General features: G+C 39.6%; 1 protein-coding gene across 6 annotated transcripts in view; it reads left to right on the forward strand.

Moving 5' to 3' along the window:
* The window catches only part of TCAIM (T cell activation inhibitor, mitochondrial), a 38,222-nt gene that overhangs the window by 7,524 nt on the left and 13,103 nt on the right, over positions 1 to 17,595 (forward strand). For all 6 annotated transcript variants that reach the window (NR_198905.1, NM_001435152.1, XM_010817455.4 and 3 more), the window contains 4 exons: positions 1,817 to 1,889; positions 7,201 to 7,336; positions 9,882 to 10,035; positions 13,744 to 13,996. Coding sequence is in view for 5 of the 6 variants with exons in the window: in NM_001435152.1 (NP_001422081.1) it covers positions 1,861 to 1,889; positions 7,201 to 7,336; positions 9,882 to 10,035; positions 13,744 to 13,996 (572 nt within the window). In the remaining variant the exon portion in view is untranslated. The remainder of the gene's footprint in view (positions 1 to 1,816; positions 1,890 to 7,200; positions 7,337 to 9,881; positions 10,036 to 13,743; positions 13,997 to 17,595) is intronic.

Here is a 17,595-nt window from a genome sequence, read left to right on the forward strand (position 1 = left end):
TGACACATGATTATCACCCAGAGTCCACAGTTTACATTAGGGTTCACTGTTAGTGTTGTACATTTCATAGGTTTGGGCAAATGTATAATGATATACATCTACCATGTAGTAGTATTATACAGAGTACTTCCACTGCCCAAAAAATCCTGTGTGCTTCACCTATTCATCCCTCCCTCCCTTCCAACCGCTGATCTTTTTACTATCACCATAGTTTTGCCTTTTCCAAAATGGCATATAGTTGGAATCATACAGTATATAATCTTCCCAGGTTGCTTCTTTCACATAGGTATATGCATTTAAATTTCTTCCATGTCTCCTCATAGCTTGAGAGCTCCTTTGTTTCAGTACTGAGTAATATTCAATTAGCTGGATGGACTACAGTTTATCGGCTCACCTACTGAAGGATATCTTGGTTGCTTCCCGGATCTGGCAATTATGAATAAAACCACAATAAGCATCCGTGTGCAGGTTTGTCTGTAGACATGTTTTCAGTTCATTTGAATAAATACCAAGGAGTGTGGTTACTGGATCATATGGTAAGAGTCTGTTTAGTTTTGTAAGAAGTTTCCAAACTGCCTCCCAAATTGGCTGTGTCATTTTGCATTCCCGCCAGCCATGAATGAGAGTTTCTGTTGCTCCACAGCCTCACCAGCGTTTGTCGTCAGTGTTTTGGATTTGGCCAATCCAATAGGTGTGTTGTAGTATATCGTTGTCTTAATTTGCATTTCCCTGAAGACCTGTGATGTGAAACATATTTTTATATGCTTTTTTGCCATCTGTATATCTTCTTCCATGAGGTATCTGTTCAAATCTTTGGCCCATGTTTTAATCAGGTTGTCCATTTTCCAGTTGCTGGGTTTTAAAGATACTTTTGGTGTATGTTGGATAGCAATCCTTTGTCAGATATGTAAATATTTTCTTTGCAAATATTTTCTCCCAGTCTGTGGTTTGTTCTTTCTTTCCCTCTACATTGTCTTTCACAGAGCGAAATTTTTAATTTTAATGAAATTCAGTGCATCAGTTGTTTCCTTCACAGACTGAACCTTTGGTGTTATATCTGAAAAGTCACTGACATACCTAAGGTCATCTAGGTGTTCTCCTAGGTACTTGCCTAAGAATTTTGTAGTTTTATGTTTTATATTTAGGTCTTTGAGATCCAGCTTGAGTTAATTTTTGTGAAGTGTGTAAGTTGTATGACTGGATTAATATTTTTGCATGTGGATGTCCAGTTGTCCCAGTACTGTTTATTGAAAAGATTATCATTGCTCCATAGTAGTGCCTTTGTCGAAGATCAATTGGCTGTATTTTGAGATCTGTTCCTGGGCTCTCTTACTGCCCACTGATCTCTTTGTGTGTTCTTTCACCAGTTACTTCCTGTAACTTTACAGTAAGTCTTGAAGTCCGCTAGTGTCAGTCTTCCAACTTCATTCTTCGTCAGTGTTGAGTTGGCTATTCTATTTATTCTACATATAAACTAGTATATGTTATTTCCAAATAATAATTTGCTGAGATTTTGATTGGGATTACATTGAATCTGTAAATCAAGGTGGAAAGAACTGACATCTTGACAAAATTGAGTCTTGCCGTTCATGAACATGGAATATCTCTCTTGCCGTTCATGAACATGGAATATCTCTCCATTTCATTCTTTGATTTTTTTAATCTGAGTTTTACAGTTTCCTCATACATCTTCTACATATTTCATTAGATTTATAATTTAAGTATTTCATTTTGGGGGGTTGCTAATGTAAATGGTAATGTGCTTTTAATTTCCAATTCCGTTTTTTCATTACTGGTATCTGCTTAACTTTTTAAGTGATTAATGGATGCCTGGAACTTGACCTACATATATATTCAGAAATGTTTTGCCACCTGAGACCTGTGAGGAGGTAAGCTTTGTGGTTCAATCTGTTATTAGTATTTGGGAGGTGGAGGGAGTATGTGGAAGCTATTAGGTGTTTAATTTCAATTTATTATACTTTTATCAAATTCTAACTATTTTGTCTGTATTATGGTGGAGGGCAGGAGTAAGAAAAAGAAAATTCATGTAAACATCCATGTCTTTCTCCCAAGTATCTATTCAGAGTAAAAGGTGAAAAGAATAGATACCATCTTTCAAAACAGTTCAGTATGAAAAGTTTAAGAGGAAAAGAAGATCGTCTGTCCTTGGCACAGATCTTACTATGTTGCCCTCAAGTCTGTTGCTGTCATAAAGAAAACCACTTTATATTGAAATTGTATAATAAGATTATTTGATTGTTATATTTGCTATTTATGTATGTATAGTCTAAATGCTACCTATTTCAGGAAAGAATTTAAGGAACTCAATAAAATTTAATTGGCATAGTAATAGGCACATATACAGTTAACCAAAATGAAAACCAGATGCCCTCTAGAGAAAAAAGATCATTTGTTTAAAAAGTAGAACTGATTAGACAATTATTCAAATAGATTTCTGGCTTCTTGGTAGCCAAGTCAAAAAAGGTAAATTTATTTGGCTCAAAGTATATAACCAAAATAAAATTTGATCTGTTCCATAAAAATAATGTTGGGGACTTCTCTGGTGGTCCAGTGGTTAAGACTCCACACTTTGAATGCAGGAGACATGGGTTCAATCCCTGGTCAGGGAACTAAGATCCCACATGCCTCAGGGCACACTCTCCCCCCCAAAAATGACATGTCAAGTTTTAGATTACTAAAACACATTTGGCACTAATTAGTACTTTTAAATAATTATGCGTTGATACGTGACTATCTCAGCCAGTAGTCACGGTTAAAAGCAGTGTCTTTAGGGGCAACAGACTGTTTCCACCAATTCAGTTTATGATGAGGATTATCCAATAAAGGGAGACTTTCTCTCACTGAATTTATGACATAAATGGTTTAAAAGAAGAAGAAAAGAGAAACAAAAGAAGCTATGAGATACTGGACAGCATCCCCAAAAGTTGTTGGGCAGATGTTGAGACATTCTATATGTTGTGGTATCTGATGGTAGTGTTCAGCTGTAGAAAACCAGGCTAAAGTGCTGTGTCCTCTTGCTCTGATACAAAGAGAGGCTGTAGGAGCTTGGAAGGATGGGATTTACAACACTTCCTGGGCTGTTTCCTTCAGTGATACCCACTCCTTCACCCCCATGCCACTGATGGCAGTGAGCGCTAGTTGTCGTGGATAGAGACACAGTTTTCTGGCTTTTTTGATCTCAGTCCTTAGAAAACTGTATTTTAACTCTAACCCATAAAAATAAAAGTTTCATAACAGTTAACCTTGCCACATATAATATCCCAGAATATTTTCTGTTCTGAGATATATTTTCTGGGTTGTTTTTTTGTATGTTTTTCATGTAGGTCATGGATTACTAAATTGATTTCACAACTAAGTTGACTGTACAGTCTGTGTGTGTGTAATTGAAGCTTCATTCGCCCCCAGCCACCTCCTTATTTCTTGCTTGTGGCTCGTTTCCCACTACAGCAGTGGAGTTGCAGAGTTGCATCACAAACCAGATGGCCCTGAAAGCCTAAAATATTTCCTCTCTGGGACTTTACAAAGAAGTTTCATGTACCAGTTTTGCTCAATCTAAAGCAACACACACACAAAATAAAGCAACACAATATTGCTTTCAGTTCAGTTCAGTTCAGTTGCTCAGTTGTGTCCCACTCTTTGTGACCCCATGAACCGCAGCAAGCCAGGCCTCCCTGTCCATCACCAACTCCTAGAGTTTACCCAAACCCATGTCCATTGAGTCGGTGATGCCATCCAGCCATCTTATCCTCTGTCATCCCCTTCTCCTCCTGCCCTCAATCTTTCCCAGCATCAGGGTCTTTTCAAATGAGTCACCTCTTCACATCAGGTGGCCAAAGTATTGGAGTTTCAGCTTCAACATCAGTCCTTCCAATGAACACCCAGGACTGATCTCCTTTAGGATGGACTGGTTGGATCTCCTTGCAGTCCAAGGGACTCTCAAGAGTCTTCTCCAACACCACAGTTCAAAAGCATCAATTCTTCGGTGCTCAGCTTTCTTTATAGTCCAACTCTCACATATATACATGACTACTGGAAAAACCTTACCCTTGACTAAACAGACCTTTGCTGGTAAAGTAATATCTCTGGTTTTTAATATGCTGTCTAGGTTGGTCATAACTTTCCTTCCAAGGAGTAAGCATCTTTTAATTTCATGGCTGCAGTCACCATCTGCAGTGATTTTGGAGCCCAGAAAAATAAAGTCAGCCACTGTTTCCACTGTTTTGCCATCTATTTCCCATGAAGTGATGGGACCAGATGCCACGATCTTAGTTTTCTGAATGTTGAGCTTTAAGCCAACTTTTTCACTCTCCTGTTTCACTTTCATCAAGAGGCTCTTTGGTTCTTCTTCACTTTCTGCCATAAGGGTGGTATCATCTGCATATCTGAGGTTATTGATATTTCTCCCAGCACTCTTGATTCCAGCTTGTGCTTCTTCCAGCCCAGCGTTTCTCTGGTTTTTCTTGCTCTTATTTCCTTGCGTTAAATACCTGCTGCACAGTCATTTACTATACGTTAGCCAGACCCCATAGTGGGAGCCTCTGAGCTCTCCTGCCCCTCTGGGTCTACCTCAGCGTTTGCCCTCAGGCCATCAGTGGCTGAGAGGAAGAGGAATATCAAGTCAGGCTCACTCCAGCAGGACACAGGATGTCCCCAGTGGGTGACTGGCTGGAAGACTTCCCACTGGCAGGACTGAACCCTTCTTGGGACTGGACAGCAGCCCCAGACATCCTCCCCAAGGTTCGTCCCTTCCCTTTCTCCTTCTGTAGGTGTCTGGCCTGAACCATGGTCTGAAAAGTCTCCCTACTTCCTTTCTTTCCCAGTCATTCTCTTGCACATCTACTTCTGTCTTGACTTCTGCTTTTCAGCAGACCCAAACTAGCATAACGAACAACAGTAAATACCTGTGAAATGTTTTTCCTGCCCTCAAGGATGCCATGGTAGTTGAGGAGGATGAATATATATCATTTCTACTTTATGGTATTCTGTTCCACGTATGTGGGGCACACAGTTTGTTTTATTAAAGCTTAGAAGAGGGAAAGACTTTATAATGAGGATACAAGAGGGAAGGTTCTGGGGGACTGGGCACGTTGCCTCCTGGCACATCTCTAGGACTGCAGTAATTAGTGAATGAGTAAGTACAATTTGGACAGACGGAAGTGGGGAGCAGAGAGAATGTCTGAGAGCTTAGAAATCATGAGAAGAAAGGGAAGGACAAGGCAGATCGCCAGTGGGGCTGAAACTGAGGGCTTCTGTCAGGGGTGCTTGAAGATCAAGTTGGAAAGATAGATTGGAAGTTATAAATACCAGACTAAGGAGTGGATTTTACTCTGCAGGAGTTGAAACACCATCAAAGGTGTTTCAGTAAGGAATCCAAGGATAGTGGGATTTTAGGAAAATTAACCTGTATACAGCATGGTTAGGGAAAAGAAACAGGAGAATACTGATTCGGAGGCAGTGCAGTCCAGTTTTGTGGTGATCGGAAAGAAGGAATGGTTTCAAAGGACACTGTAAAGTGAAAAGTAAGACTTCAGGACTAAAAATGAGGTGAGGCTGGTGAGCTGATTCAGGCAACAGTAGATCTGAGAGGTTCTGCACTGGCAACAGGAAGAAAAGAGGACCTCAGTAACAGAAATAAAGAATGTAATCCTGGATGGCACTGTCCAGCTGCGTCCTTGCCTTTTGTATCCAAGCTGAGTTTAGAAGAAAAGTAGTGACCTCGGCTCCGTTTTTTAAGACACTTAAAATTTGAGAGGCTGGCAGGATAGCTAAAGTGTCCATCACACATTTGGAAATGGGGGCTTAAACTCAGATAGAGAGGAAATGGAGCTGTCACTAACATTTACTTATCCTGCCTCCTATTGAGGAGTTTCAGCTTTTCCTTTACTGTCCAAACTCCTGTTATATAATCCTTAATACACAGCCTGTATGTTAATTTATAGAAGGTTCAAGTACAGGTTGGAAAAAAGAAAGGTAATCTGAAAATATGATGGTGGTGCTCAGATTTTTTTTTTAATCTCCAGAAATGATTCTATAATAGCATTTTATTTTTTGAAAATATATATTTATTTGGCTGTGCCAGGTCCTCCTTGCTGCACATGGAATCTTAGTTGTGCATGTGGGATCTACTTCCCTGATCAGGGAACAAACCTGGACCCCTTGCATTGGGGTCTATACTAAGTCCTAGCCACCGCACCACCAGGGAAGTCCCTCAATCACTGTAAAGGTAGAAAACTTCCCCAAAGACTCAGTGCACCTAATGTCACAGACCAAAATGAGCACAGTATCTAGAGATTTCTTCACAGCCCACTGGGACTTCCCTAGTGACTCAGATGGTAAAGAATCCGTCTGCAGTGCGGGAGATCTGAGTTCAATCCCTGGGTTGGGAAGATCCCCTGGAGAAGAGAATGGCAACCCACTCCAGTAGTCTTGCCTGGAAAATCCCATGGACAGAGGAGCCTGGCAGGCTACAGTCCCTGGGGTTGCAAAGAGTCAGACACAACTGAGCGACTTTCATTTCACTTCACTTCACAGCCCATTATAAAGTGAAAAAGGTAAATTATTACATTGAAAAATAGAAGTCATGAAAGTGCTTCCCAGAAATTGCAAATAATCTCATTTGGATTTAAAACTACTTTTTTAAAAAAACACTCCCAGGTGAGTTGTGCCAAAATTTGAGAATGAGATGTCAAGGTATCTAACTGGAAAATTTTAGCATGCTGGTAATGATGAAATGAACTAAAAGACATTTTATATCTCTTATGAAGCATTACAATTATCAAACTATTTTCACTTTAAAATAAAGATTATTCTTTTGGATATCGGGTTTTTTTTTTAATCTGAAAAACAAAAATGATACAGAAAATTGTTGTCATTTGCAGTGAAGCCAGTTTACATTTCAAGGTAGGCTTTTGAGAGGAAGTTTTATTATTATTAAATATTATCTTATGATATTACATCAGAGGAATTTATAACCAATGTTTATAGAAATCATGTAGCACTCACTGAAATCTACTCTTCTGTAGATTTCAGAAAACCACAAAGCTTTACACTCTGGTTTCTATATTGTTTCTATGATATTTTCCATACATAGTAATCTTAATGTTACTGTTGCTTTATTCATGGGGGATTTGTGTCTGTGTCAGTAATCCAGTGAGTAATAAATCCATATCTTTTAAAAAGGTTATGTCCAGGAAAGATACTTCCATACTGCTTTCTGTTATCAAGAGCTTTATCAGGAGCTGAAGCAGTCAATGCCTTGAGGCCATTTTATTTTGCCGTACATCCAGATTTCTTTGGACAGCACCCCAGGGAAAGGGTAAATATTTTTATGTTTAACGTTCAGTCTACGTTTATTTATTTACCTTTGCTACAGTGTAATACAGAGTGTTCTGTACATTGGGTTTGTTTTGTCATAGTGGTATAATCAGTGCTTTGAACTGTAGGACCTGGAACCTGAAACTAACGCTGTTGTTTTTTATGAAAGCTGTCGTGTTTCTGGCAGACAATAAAGATACGGCTTAGGAACTTCCCTGGTGGTGCAGGGGTTAAGACTTCACCTTCTAATGCAGAGGGTGTGGGTTTGATCCCTGGTCAGGGATCTTAGATCCCACCTGCCTCACAACCAAGAAACCAAAACATAAAAGTAGAAACAATATTGTAACAGATTGAATAAAGACTTTAAAAATGGTCCACATTAAAAAAATCTTAAAAAAAAAAGATACTGTGTAAACTCTGTATGTGAGTAATCATGTATTCTGCACCAGTTTTGAAAGTAAAATTGAGGGTCAGAAAGACCACTTCTGGCCTCTGTTACTATAATCAGTCCCTTTTTTAAAGGTTGATATAAGGAAGGTTTTTCAGTGGCTGAATAGTTGCCTGCTGTTGGTCCACTTCCCTATGCCATCAGCTCATGTGTGCTCAAGGAATGCAAACTGATGTGAAAAATAACTCATGATAAACTTAATTAGGAACACTAGTATTTTTTAACATTAGATAAAATATTACAGAACCAAGTGCTTTGAAATTATCTCATTGGTTCCTTTTGTCTTCCTTACACTGATAACTGGTTTAACATGAAAAGGAATTTAAAACTCTTGAAAATTAGAACCATACTGTATTGCCTTTTTCTACTTACCATGGAAGATAAATCAGTTTTACTTCTTTGCTTTCAGAAAATACTCTGATTATGATGGTTGTTATATTGGTTGTTAGAAATTAGATCCTTTTTAACTAATTAGTAAATTGAATCAACAGCAAAATAACTACTACCTTGGAGATGTAATAAAGTAATACAAATTATTGGGAATGTCATACATGAATACAGTTGAATGTTTCACAATTTACAGTTTTTAAATCCAACGTGTGTGGAAAAATTAAGCTTAGTACTAGGTGATGATTTCCGTCCTCTACCAATATACCTTTTTTTTTTTTTGACTAAAACTTTTATGTGCCATAAAACGTGAACTCGGCAGGCTTGGTTACAAAGAAATGCCTGGCTTCAGTCTTGGCTCTTCACTGCCTCCTGGGAGATGAGCTCTGAGCCCCAGGATATCCTTGCCTGATAAGAATGTTTCTGTGTGCCCAAAGCCTTGGGCCACACCAGACAGTTTATCCTAACAATGTGAGTTATGGTAAAAGGCATAATTTCTCATGCCTGAGACCCTCTGGGGAGGCTGGAGACAAATAACTAAGGTCAGTCACATGGGCACATAGTGCCCCAGTAAAAGCCCTGGCCCCCAAGGCTTGAATGTGCTTTTGTGGTTGGCAGTGCTTCTGATGTTGTCACATGTCCTTGCTGGGAGCTTAAGCACTGTCTGTACAACGTCCTTGGGAGAGAACGACTGGGACCTTGCACTTGGTCCCTCCTGGACTCCACCCTACACACATTTTCCCTTTGCTGATTTTAATCTGTATCCTTTTGCTGTAATAAAGTGTAACCATGAGTATAACAGCTTTTCTGAGTTCTGTAAATCCTTCTAGTTAGTAAATCATCACACCCCCCAACACAATATAGCTGAGAGTCAGTTTATATCTATAGAATTTTGTGTGTGTGTGTGTGTGTGTGGTTTTTTATGTGTTCTTTTTTTAAGCTTGTTTTAAAATTGAGGTATAGTTGATTTACAGTGTGTTGATTGCTGCTGTATAGCACAATGATTCGGTTATACATATATATGTATTTTATATTCTTTTTCATTATGGTTTATCACAAGATATTGAATATAGTCCCTTGTACTATATTAAGTTTTTATTATGTAATTGGATTTATCAATCATTTATTACTTGAGATATTTAGTCATAGTTAGGCTTTTTCTAGGAGAAGGCAATGGCACTCCACTCCAGTACCCTTGCCTGGAAAATCCCATGGACGGAGGAGCCTGGTGGGCTGCAGTCCATGGGGTCGCTAAGAGTGGGGCACAACTGAGCGACTTCACTTTCACTTTCCACTTTCATGCATTGGAGAAGGAAATGGCAGCCCACTCCAGTGTTCTTGCCTGGAGAATCCCAGGGATGGGGGAGGCTGGTGGGCTGCCGTCTGTGGGGTCGCACAGAGTCGGACACGACTGAAGCGACTTAGCAGCAGCAGCAGGCTTTTTCTACATCTCATTTATAAAGGAACTCAGCCATGTTTTCTTCTAATACCTTTGTAGCTACATTTTTTTTTTTTTCATCTCTTCTCTGTGGAGTTATATGTTGTGAGGTATGGATTCAATTTTACCCTGTACCGAGGAGCTATGAAATCCCAACCTTTTTTAATACTAAATTCTTTAATACCCTCAATAGTGTGTGTAAAAGGTTGGGATATAATTTCTGATGTTTCCTTGTCTATTTTGTACATAAATGTCTCAATTTTTTTTTTCCAGGAAGTCAATGAAAATTCCCTTAAGAGATTAAGTGCCTACTTAGAAAACCTTCAGAAACCAGGCTTCAAGTCTTTGAAACCAACCCAGCTTGTGTTTTATGTAAGAGAAACAGATCAGAATCCCTCTGACGGCCAGGAACACTTCAGCACTTCGGGTACATTTCTTATTTCTCATGTGTCCCTTGCACCCTTGCAGGCTTCATTTGGTATGAGTTCAACCTGTCTAAAAGTTGCTTGAAGACCTTTGGAGTGAAGCCTTGTCGTAGAAAGTAATATCATTTAATCAGGTGTTTTCTTGGAGTTAGATTTTATTCCTGGCTACTTCTGTTTGATGAGCCTCTTTTTTTTTCCCTTAAGGATAGTTGCTTTACAATGTTGTATTAGTTTCTGCTGTACAACAGAGTGAACAAGTTATATGTACACAGACACCCCCTCCCCCTTGAACTCTGCCCACCCCATCCCCATCCCACCGCTCCAGGTCATCACGGAGCACAGAGCTGAGCTCCCTGTGCTGTGCGCGGCTTCCCACTGGCCGTTTTGTATATGGCAGTGTATATATGGATGAGCCTCTTTTAATGTTTAAACTTTTTTGACTAGAAAATGTTTCTGCTTGTCCCCTTCCTAGTTCAGTGCTGGTTTTAAGTATTAAATGTGTACATGACAATTTATACATTTTTTAAAGTATAGCTTACCTTTTCTCATCTAGTCCTCAGAGTACCCTGTAAGGTACCTAGTGTTTGCCCAACTGTAACTTAGTAATGCCCCAGGACCATGGAGACAGACTAAGGGTCTTTGAACTCTCTAACCCCAGCCTCATACTATTTCTAAAATCTGATCAGTCTTAACGTACAGTGTTCTGTTTGGTCCTTTGCCACTGCTTTGCATGTCCAGCTCTTTTCAACCCCATGGACTCTAGCCCACCAGGCTCCTCTATCCATGGGATTTCTCAGGCAAGAATACTGGCGTGATTTGCCATTTCCTGCTCCAGGGGATCTTCCCCACCCAGGGATTGAACCCAGGTCTCCTGCACCGTAGGCAGAATCTTTACCTTCTGAACCACCAGGGAAGTCCCAATAATACTTAAAACTAAGGGTAAATGTGGGTCCATTCTTCTCTAAACATCCATCCTTTTTGTCATTCTTGAGGAAATAACTTTTTTGGAATTAACTTTAAAACAATTTAAAGATTTACTAAGAGTTTTCTGTGAATTAATGCTAAAACAAATAGCTGTAGTCAGCTTTGGCTAAGCAAAGAGAAAAATCCTCTACTTGCAGTTAATGGTTAACTTTGAACCATTTACTAAATAAAAATAGATTGTGAAAAATAATTAAGAGATGAGAGAAAACGTAGCATAAGTGAGAAAAAGATAATGATAGTATATAAGGAGTTTTTAGGTGTCAGAAAGAAAAGAGTAGCTCAGTTACAAAGATTGGCAAACAGTGTCTAGGCATTTCAAGAAATAATACCCATAAATAGCCAATGGATCTTCCCAAATGACTCAGTGGCAGAGAATCCACCTGCCAAGCAGGAGATGAGGGTTCCATCCCTGGGTCGGGAAGATCCCCTGGAGAAAGAAATGGCAACCCACTCCAATATTCTTGCCTGGGAAATCCCATGGATAGAGGAGCCTTGTGGGCTACAGTCCATGGGGTTGCAAAAAGTCGGGCACAACTAAGTGACTGAACAACAAGTAGCCAATAAGCATGTAAAAATGTTTAGCCTTAGTAAATGCAAACTGAGTTAATTAGATAATATTCCCAATAAAGGATGCATGCAGTCTGGCACAGGCATTCCAAACTATGTAGCAGCTCTTACATTGAATTAAGTGATTAATGGAGTTGGTAAATTAGGAGAGAAATTGAGATTTATTCCTTGACTCATCTCTTCTGAGGATAAACTATTTCTTCCAAACCTCAACTGCAGGAATTTGGATTTTCCTTTCCTCTTTCACCACCTAGAATAATTCTACCAGTATTTCTCTCACATTACCATCAATGATTCAACTAAAAACTCTTAGTTTGCATGTTCTAGACTCTGTAAATCTGTGTGGCAGGCAGAATAGGTATCTCTGAGAACAATCTAGATTGTGATGACTGTCATCAGTGGCAAAGACACGAAAAAAGCACATTTCAGCCTTGAATGGAGCGGTGAATAATTAAGAACAATTTTTATGCCCATCAGTTTCAGAAGTGTAAAATGAATTATGCTACATTCATTATGTGGATTAGCATGGCACTACTAAAACGAAAGAGGTTGACATGTACATACAGATATGGAGGAGTCCCCAGGTTAAATAACAAAAGCAAGTTCAAAGTAATACATGCAGAATGGTGTAGTTTATATGGGGCTTCCCTGGTGTAAGATTAGGCAGTAAAGAATCTGCCTGCAATTCAGGAGACCTGGGTTCGATCCCTGGCTCAGGAAGATCTCCTGGAGAAGGGAATGGCAACCCACTGCAGTATCTTGCCTAGAGAATTCCATGGACAGAGGAACCTCCAGGCTACCATCTATGGGGTTTCAAAGAGTCAGACACAGCTGAGTGTATATGTTTCAATGGAGCAGTTCACGCCATAGGGGTGTGTGTGTGCAAAGACATAAGTGTGTATGTCATGTGTAACATGCACACAAAGCACAGAGGACAGGCCTAGAGCAGTGCTGTGTCAGAGAACCTTCTGCAGTGATGTCGCTCGTGTGCGTGCGCGTGTCTGGTGCAGCGGCACTGGCCCCGTGTGGCTCCTGAGCACTTGAAGTGGAGCTAGTGTGACCAGGAACTGAATTTTAAATTTAACTTAATTGTAATCAATTTTATTTTAAATAGCCACATATGCCTAGTAGCTACCATATAAGGCAGTGTGTACTTGACTAGGATTGTATTTAGTAAAATTGTGTGCCTGTCAACAGGAGGCTTTTACTTTATATCTATCATTTTACAATAAGGATGTACTTATATAATACTTATATAATTTTTAAAACCAGTTTTTAAACAATTTTAAAGAAAAAGGGTTCAGCACGTTATTTATAGTGGGGAAAATGCTTGGCGTGGTGTCAGCTCAGATGTAAACCCTCACTCACTATTCTTAACCCCTTGAGCCTGTGCTTCTTCACATTTCAAAGGAGATAATAATGGTACCCGATGCGGATGTTGATTGAAAAGTGATACACGTTCAACTACTGCCAAGTTTAATAACCAATAAGTAGCGAGGGAATCCAGTAGATTTCCTGTTGTTGACTTAACAAGTTAGATTACTAGTCTGAGCACAGTGGCTACCTGTATTAAAATCAGATTGTGAAGTGCTGACTTTTAAAAAATTGGGGAATTTTGAGTCACTTCTGAAAATACTGAGTCACAAGATGGGGATAGGGGAGTATAAGCACATACTCTTTAATCATAGAGAAAATTTAAGATGAGTTTCTGTGACCACTGAGACTGGATTGGCCCCCTCCACGAACCACCGTCCCCGGGCAGCCTCCCCTGCCTCTGCCCTTCCCCTGGGCCTCAGCCCTGGAGACTGTCTTTGGTGGACATTTGCTTATAGAACTTTCCCATTCCTTAGACTGTAGAGATACAATTTATGAACAGCATTGAAAAATATTCTCAATCCTCTTCTTGGCCCGGGGTCACTGGTGCCAAACTAGAAAAGGGAGCTGACAGAGAACTTCATAAAGATCAAGATAGTATGGTACAGTTCTGAAGAAGGGACGTCAGTTTCCATTTACAGATGATTTTTCAATAGGGTGAATTTTAATTGGTAATGGAGTGTTTTAAAAGATTTTGATTCTATAAATGTTGTGTGAAAAAAATGTTTTTAAAGTAAAGCAAATAATCATCTGTATTAACTGTTTGGGGGAATTATATTCTCTAGGATTTCGAGCAGTCAAATTTACTTTGCACACCAGAGATCTGCTAAGCACAGTATTGTATATTCTCAACTCCTGCAGTTTATCTATTGAACATGTCCAAAGCTTGAATACTAATGTGCATTCCCAGCCTCTCAAAGAGGCCAAAAGGACATCTGACAGGCCCATCAAATGGGACAAGTCTTACTACTCCTTTACTGGATTCAAGGACCCTGATGAAGACCTCGAGCAAGTCTGGAGAACAGAAACAACCCTAACGTATGTAAGAGTTTTTACTTACCTGTTGTTTATGTTTAAAATTGTAGTCTAAGATCCTGGTGATCCACTGGTTAAGGCTCTGAGCTTTCACTGCAGGGGGCTCAGGGGCTCAGTCCCTGCTTGGGGAACTGAGATCCTGCATGCTGTATGGTGAATCCAAAATAAAAAAATTTTAATTGAAAAAATAAAAATAAAAGTTTAATTTTCCAGGAAAAGTAATGCAATCAATATAGTTAACCCAGTAACCATTACAAAAAAGATATTTCGTACTTCCTACTCAGAGTGGCCAGAATACTTCTAATGGTATTTGATTTTTTTTTTTTTTTTTGCCTTTTGATACCAAACACTGAAAATTGTTTTGTTTTGAGTATGAGCTAGAAGAGAGTGTCTCAGCCTTACATGCATTGGATTCCAGCCCATGAGGCTTCTGCTCACACCGTTAAGAGGGTATTGCTCTGCTTACACCCTTAAGAGGGTATTCCTCACAGTGTGTCCAGATAAACCAAAGCTTGGGAATGTGTTACCTATACCTTTCAGTATAGAAAAAAGTGGGATTGGATAAGTCAGGGCAAAAGAGCAAGAATAAGATTTGTTGCACCATTAAGTCAAGAGGCTTAAGATAACCTATTAAAGAAATTCAGAGAAGCAATTAGCCTGTGGTTCAGTTGAGTGTTTCATGGGGTACAGTTTTGGCCTGGTGCTAAATGTGTAACCATTGTGAAAAGACTGTTCCGGGGTCCCTGAACTCAGAGTTAGTCAGCTGGCAAACTAATGAAAAAAGATTGGAACTGGGAAAAGCCAGTTCCCCAAGATAACTGCTCTTTTACTGGTTCCTTGTCCAAGCCAAGTACGATTTCCTTCCTTGTATGTAGTTCATCCAGTAAAATTCTTGAGTCTTTAATAAAAGACTCTCTTACGTTATATTATATTATACTATTAATAGATAGAGTTTTTAAGAATAGGGACTATGTTTTAATCATCTCTCTCTCTGATACTAATCTGCTTCACAGATTCATAAAACCTATCCAGCATTTTTATTAACACTGAATTAAAGAACCGTTAAATAAGTGTGACTGTGAAGTGCTGTAGGCGCAGTATGGAGAACTCAAGGTTTAATATGGAAATGTAAAGTAGCTTAATACAGATGATAGCAGTAGAAGTGACTCAGCAATGAATGTAAAGGGCCTGTTTTTTGGGGGGTGTTTTTTTTTTTTTCAACAGTGCCTCTGTTAATTTCACTAGTGTTGACTTAATAAAAGTATCTGCTGTTTTAGTAGGAGATACATTGTCTTAAAGGAAAATTCCTGAGTGTAGATGAGTTGTGTTACTATGAATTCTTGATTTTCTCCATAGGTGTACTTTTTTTTTAATTGATGCTCTCATGGATTCTTTACCATCTGCACCACCAGGAAAGCCCAATAATTACCAGCACTAGCTCAAATCATGTCATTTTGACTTGTCTCCTCTCAAAGAAGATAACATAAATTGAGTAAACCATTGTTTTAGAAATTGAAGTTGGTGGAAATTTAACATTCTAATTTATTGACAAAATGCAGTGTCCACTGCTATGTATCTTGTCAGACAATGAAGTAAACCCCATTATTAGCTACATAGCTTTTCTTAGTTTTGGCAAATGAAATTAATGATACAGCATTACACGTTTTAACACGTTTTAGTCTTGCTTATAACAGACCTTGCAGTCCCCTTAAAACTGCTTTAATGGGGAGGAATGACTGCATGTATATGTATGGCTGAGTGCCTTCGTGGTTCACCTGAAGCTGTCACATAGACCTGATGTCTACATAGACAGATAAATGCCAGCTGTAGAACCTTCATTTTTGTCTCAGGGTTTAGAAGCAAAACACAAAAATTGTTAAACTAGGCCACTTAAATTTTATACATTAAATGTAAGAATTCAAAAAATCAGGTCATGAATATATTAATCATAAGATTCTATTTCAGTCCACATTTTAAGACATTTGGTCCCAAAAGGAAACATGGTATTTGCTTGATAATTCATTTGTCTACAAATCATCCTTTTTTTTACCTAATTTAAAGTAAATTAATATGTATTACTTAATAAGTGAGGGAAAATGGAAAAATTGTAATAGCTAATAATCATGACATAAAGTAAGATATTTTTACTTTTCTTATTTCTCACACACCATGCAGAAATGACAAAGTCTTTACCAATATTCTTAAAAGGGGAGTAGGAAGAATTATTAACAACTGCACACAATTAGTGAATCAAAAATATGTGGAATGTAGGGACTCCCCTGGCGGTCCAGTGGTGAGGACTCTGCACTTCCACTGCAGGGGGCCAAGTTCACCTCTGTCCAGGAACTAAGATCCCTGCAGCGGCCAAAAAAAAAAAAAAACCAACGTAGGACACCTTTACTTAAGAGTGCAAGATCCCAGGTCCTTATCCCAATGTGCAAGACATTTTATGATCTCTCTCTCTCTCTCTGTCACACACACGCACACACACACACATCCCTCTCCAGTCTTATCTCATGCCCCACCCCACCCCCGGGCATTGTGTGATCTGGTTCTTCTCACAGTTCCTGTGTGCTAGCCTGGTGGGCACGCCCTTCCCTCTCACTAATCTGCCTGGGAAAACCTAATCCATCTCTCAGGTTCCAGGTCACTTATACCTGCTCTGTAGAACCTTCCAGGCAGAAGTAATTCATTCTTGCTTTGTTCTCATAGAAGCTCATATATTCTCTTCTAGTTGCTTATCTCTCTGCTCCTTACTAGATGTGTCTTCCTTATACTCTTAGGCCTTCAGGATAAATATTTGTCTGGTTCTGAGAGTTTCAACTTGACTTTCTTTTTTTGGCCACATCACATGTCTTTCAGGATCTTAGTTCCCCAACTAGGGATCAAACCCGTGCCCTGTGTGGAGTCCTAACCACTGGACCACCAGGGAATTCCCTCCACTTGATTAGTTTTTAAATATTGTTGATTACAACATTTAAAACCTTTAAAGTGACTATTAAAAAGAACCCCAAAAAAGTTTACTTGGCAGGCATTTTTGAGATGGACAAATGAGCCTTTCTACACCATTATCATAACACCTGGACTCACTGACAGGTGTCCAGTGGGGTGTCAGATGTCCTGAGGGTGGGGCACTTTAGACCATCTTCCCCCAGCCTCCCTGGAGCTTTCTCTTTCTCAGCTGTACCCAGGGCCCACTCCACCTCCACCCAAAATATTCCTCTGGTCCTGGAGTCTGCTTGCTATTCTACCACGGCCACTCTTGCACTCCCAGGCACAACCCAGGCCCTGTTTATGCAGACCTCCCTTGAGAAAGAGAAACCCTGCACCAGAGCCAGCATGCCTGTGCTGTGGCCATTATAACACTGAGGGAGAGACAGCCTGAGAGCGGGGAGCGGGTGGAGCGTGCTGTTCTGCACAAGGCCACCTCGGCTGCCTGCAGCTCTGTTCTGAAAGCTGTCCCCCTCTAATCCCTCGGCAGACTTTGATGTTCATTTTCTCTTTTAAGACTTCACTGAGGTAAATGTTCTCAGAAATGCAGATTTAAGAGAACATCTTTCTACTGAGCCCATGATAGGAGAAAGATCAAGGTTGGGAGAGGT

Source organism: Bos taurus, chromosome 22 (assembly GCF_002263795.3).
Source record: "Bos taurus isolate L1 Dominette 01449 registration number 42190680 breed Hereford chromosome 22, ARS-UCD2.0, whole genome shotgun sequence".
NCBI lineage: Eukaryota > Metazoa > Chordata > Mammalia > Artiodactyla > Bovidae > Bos > Bos taurus.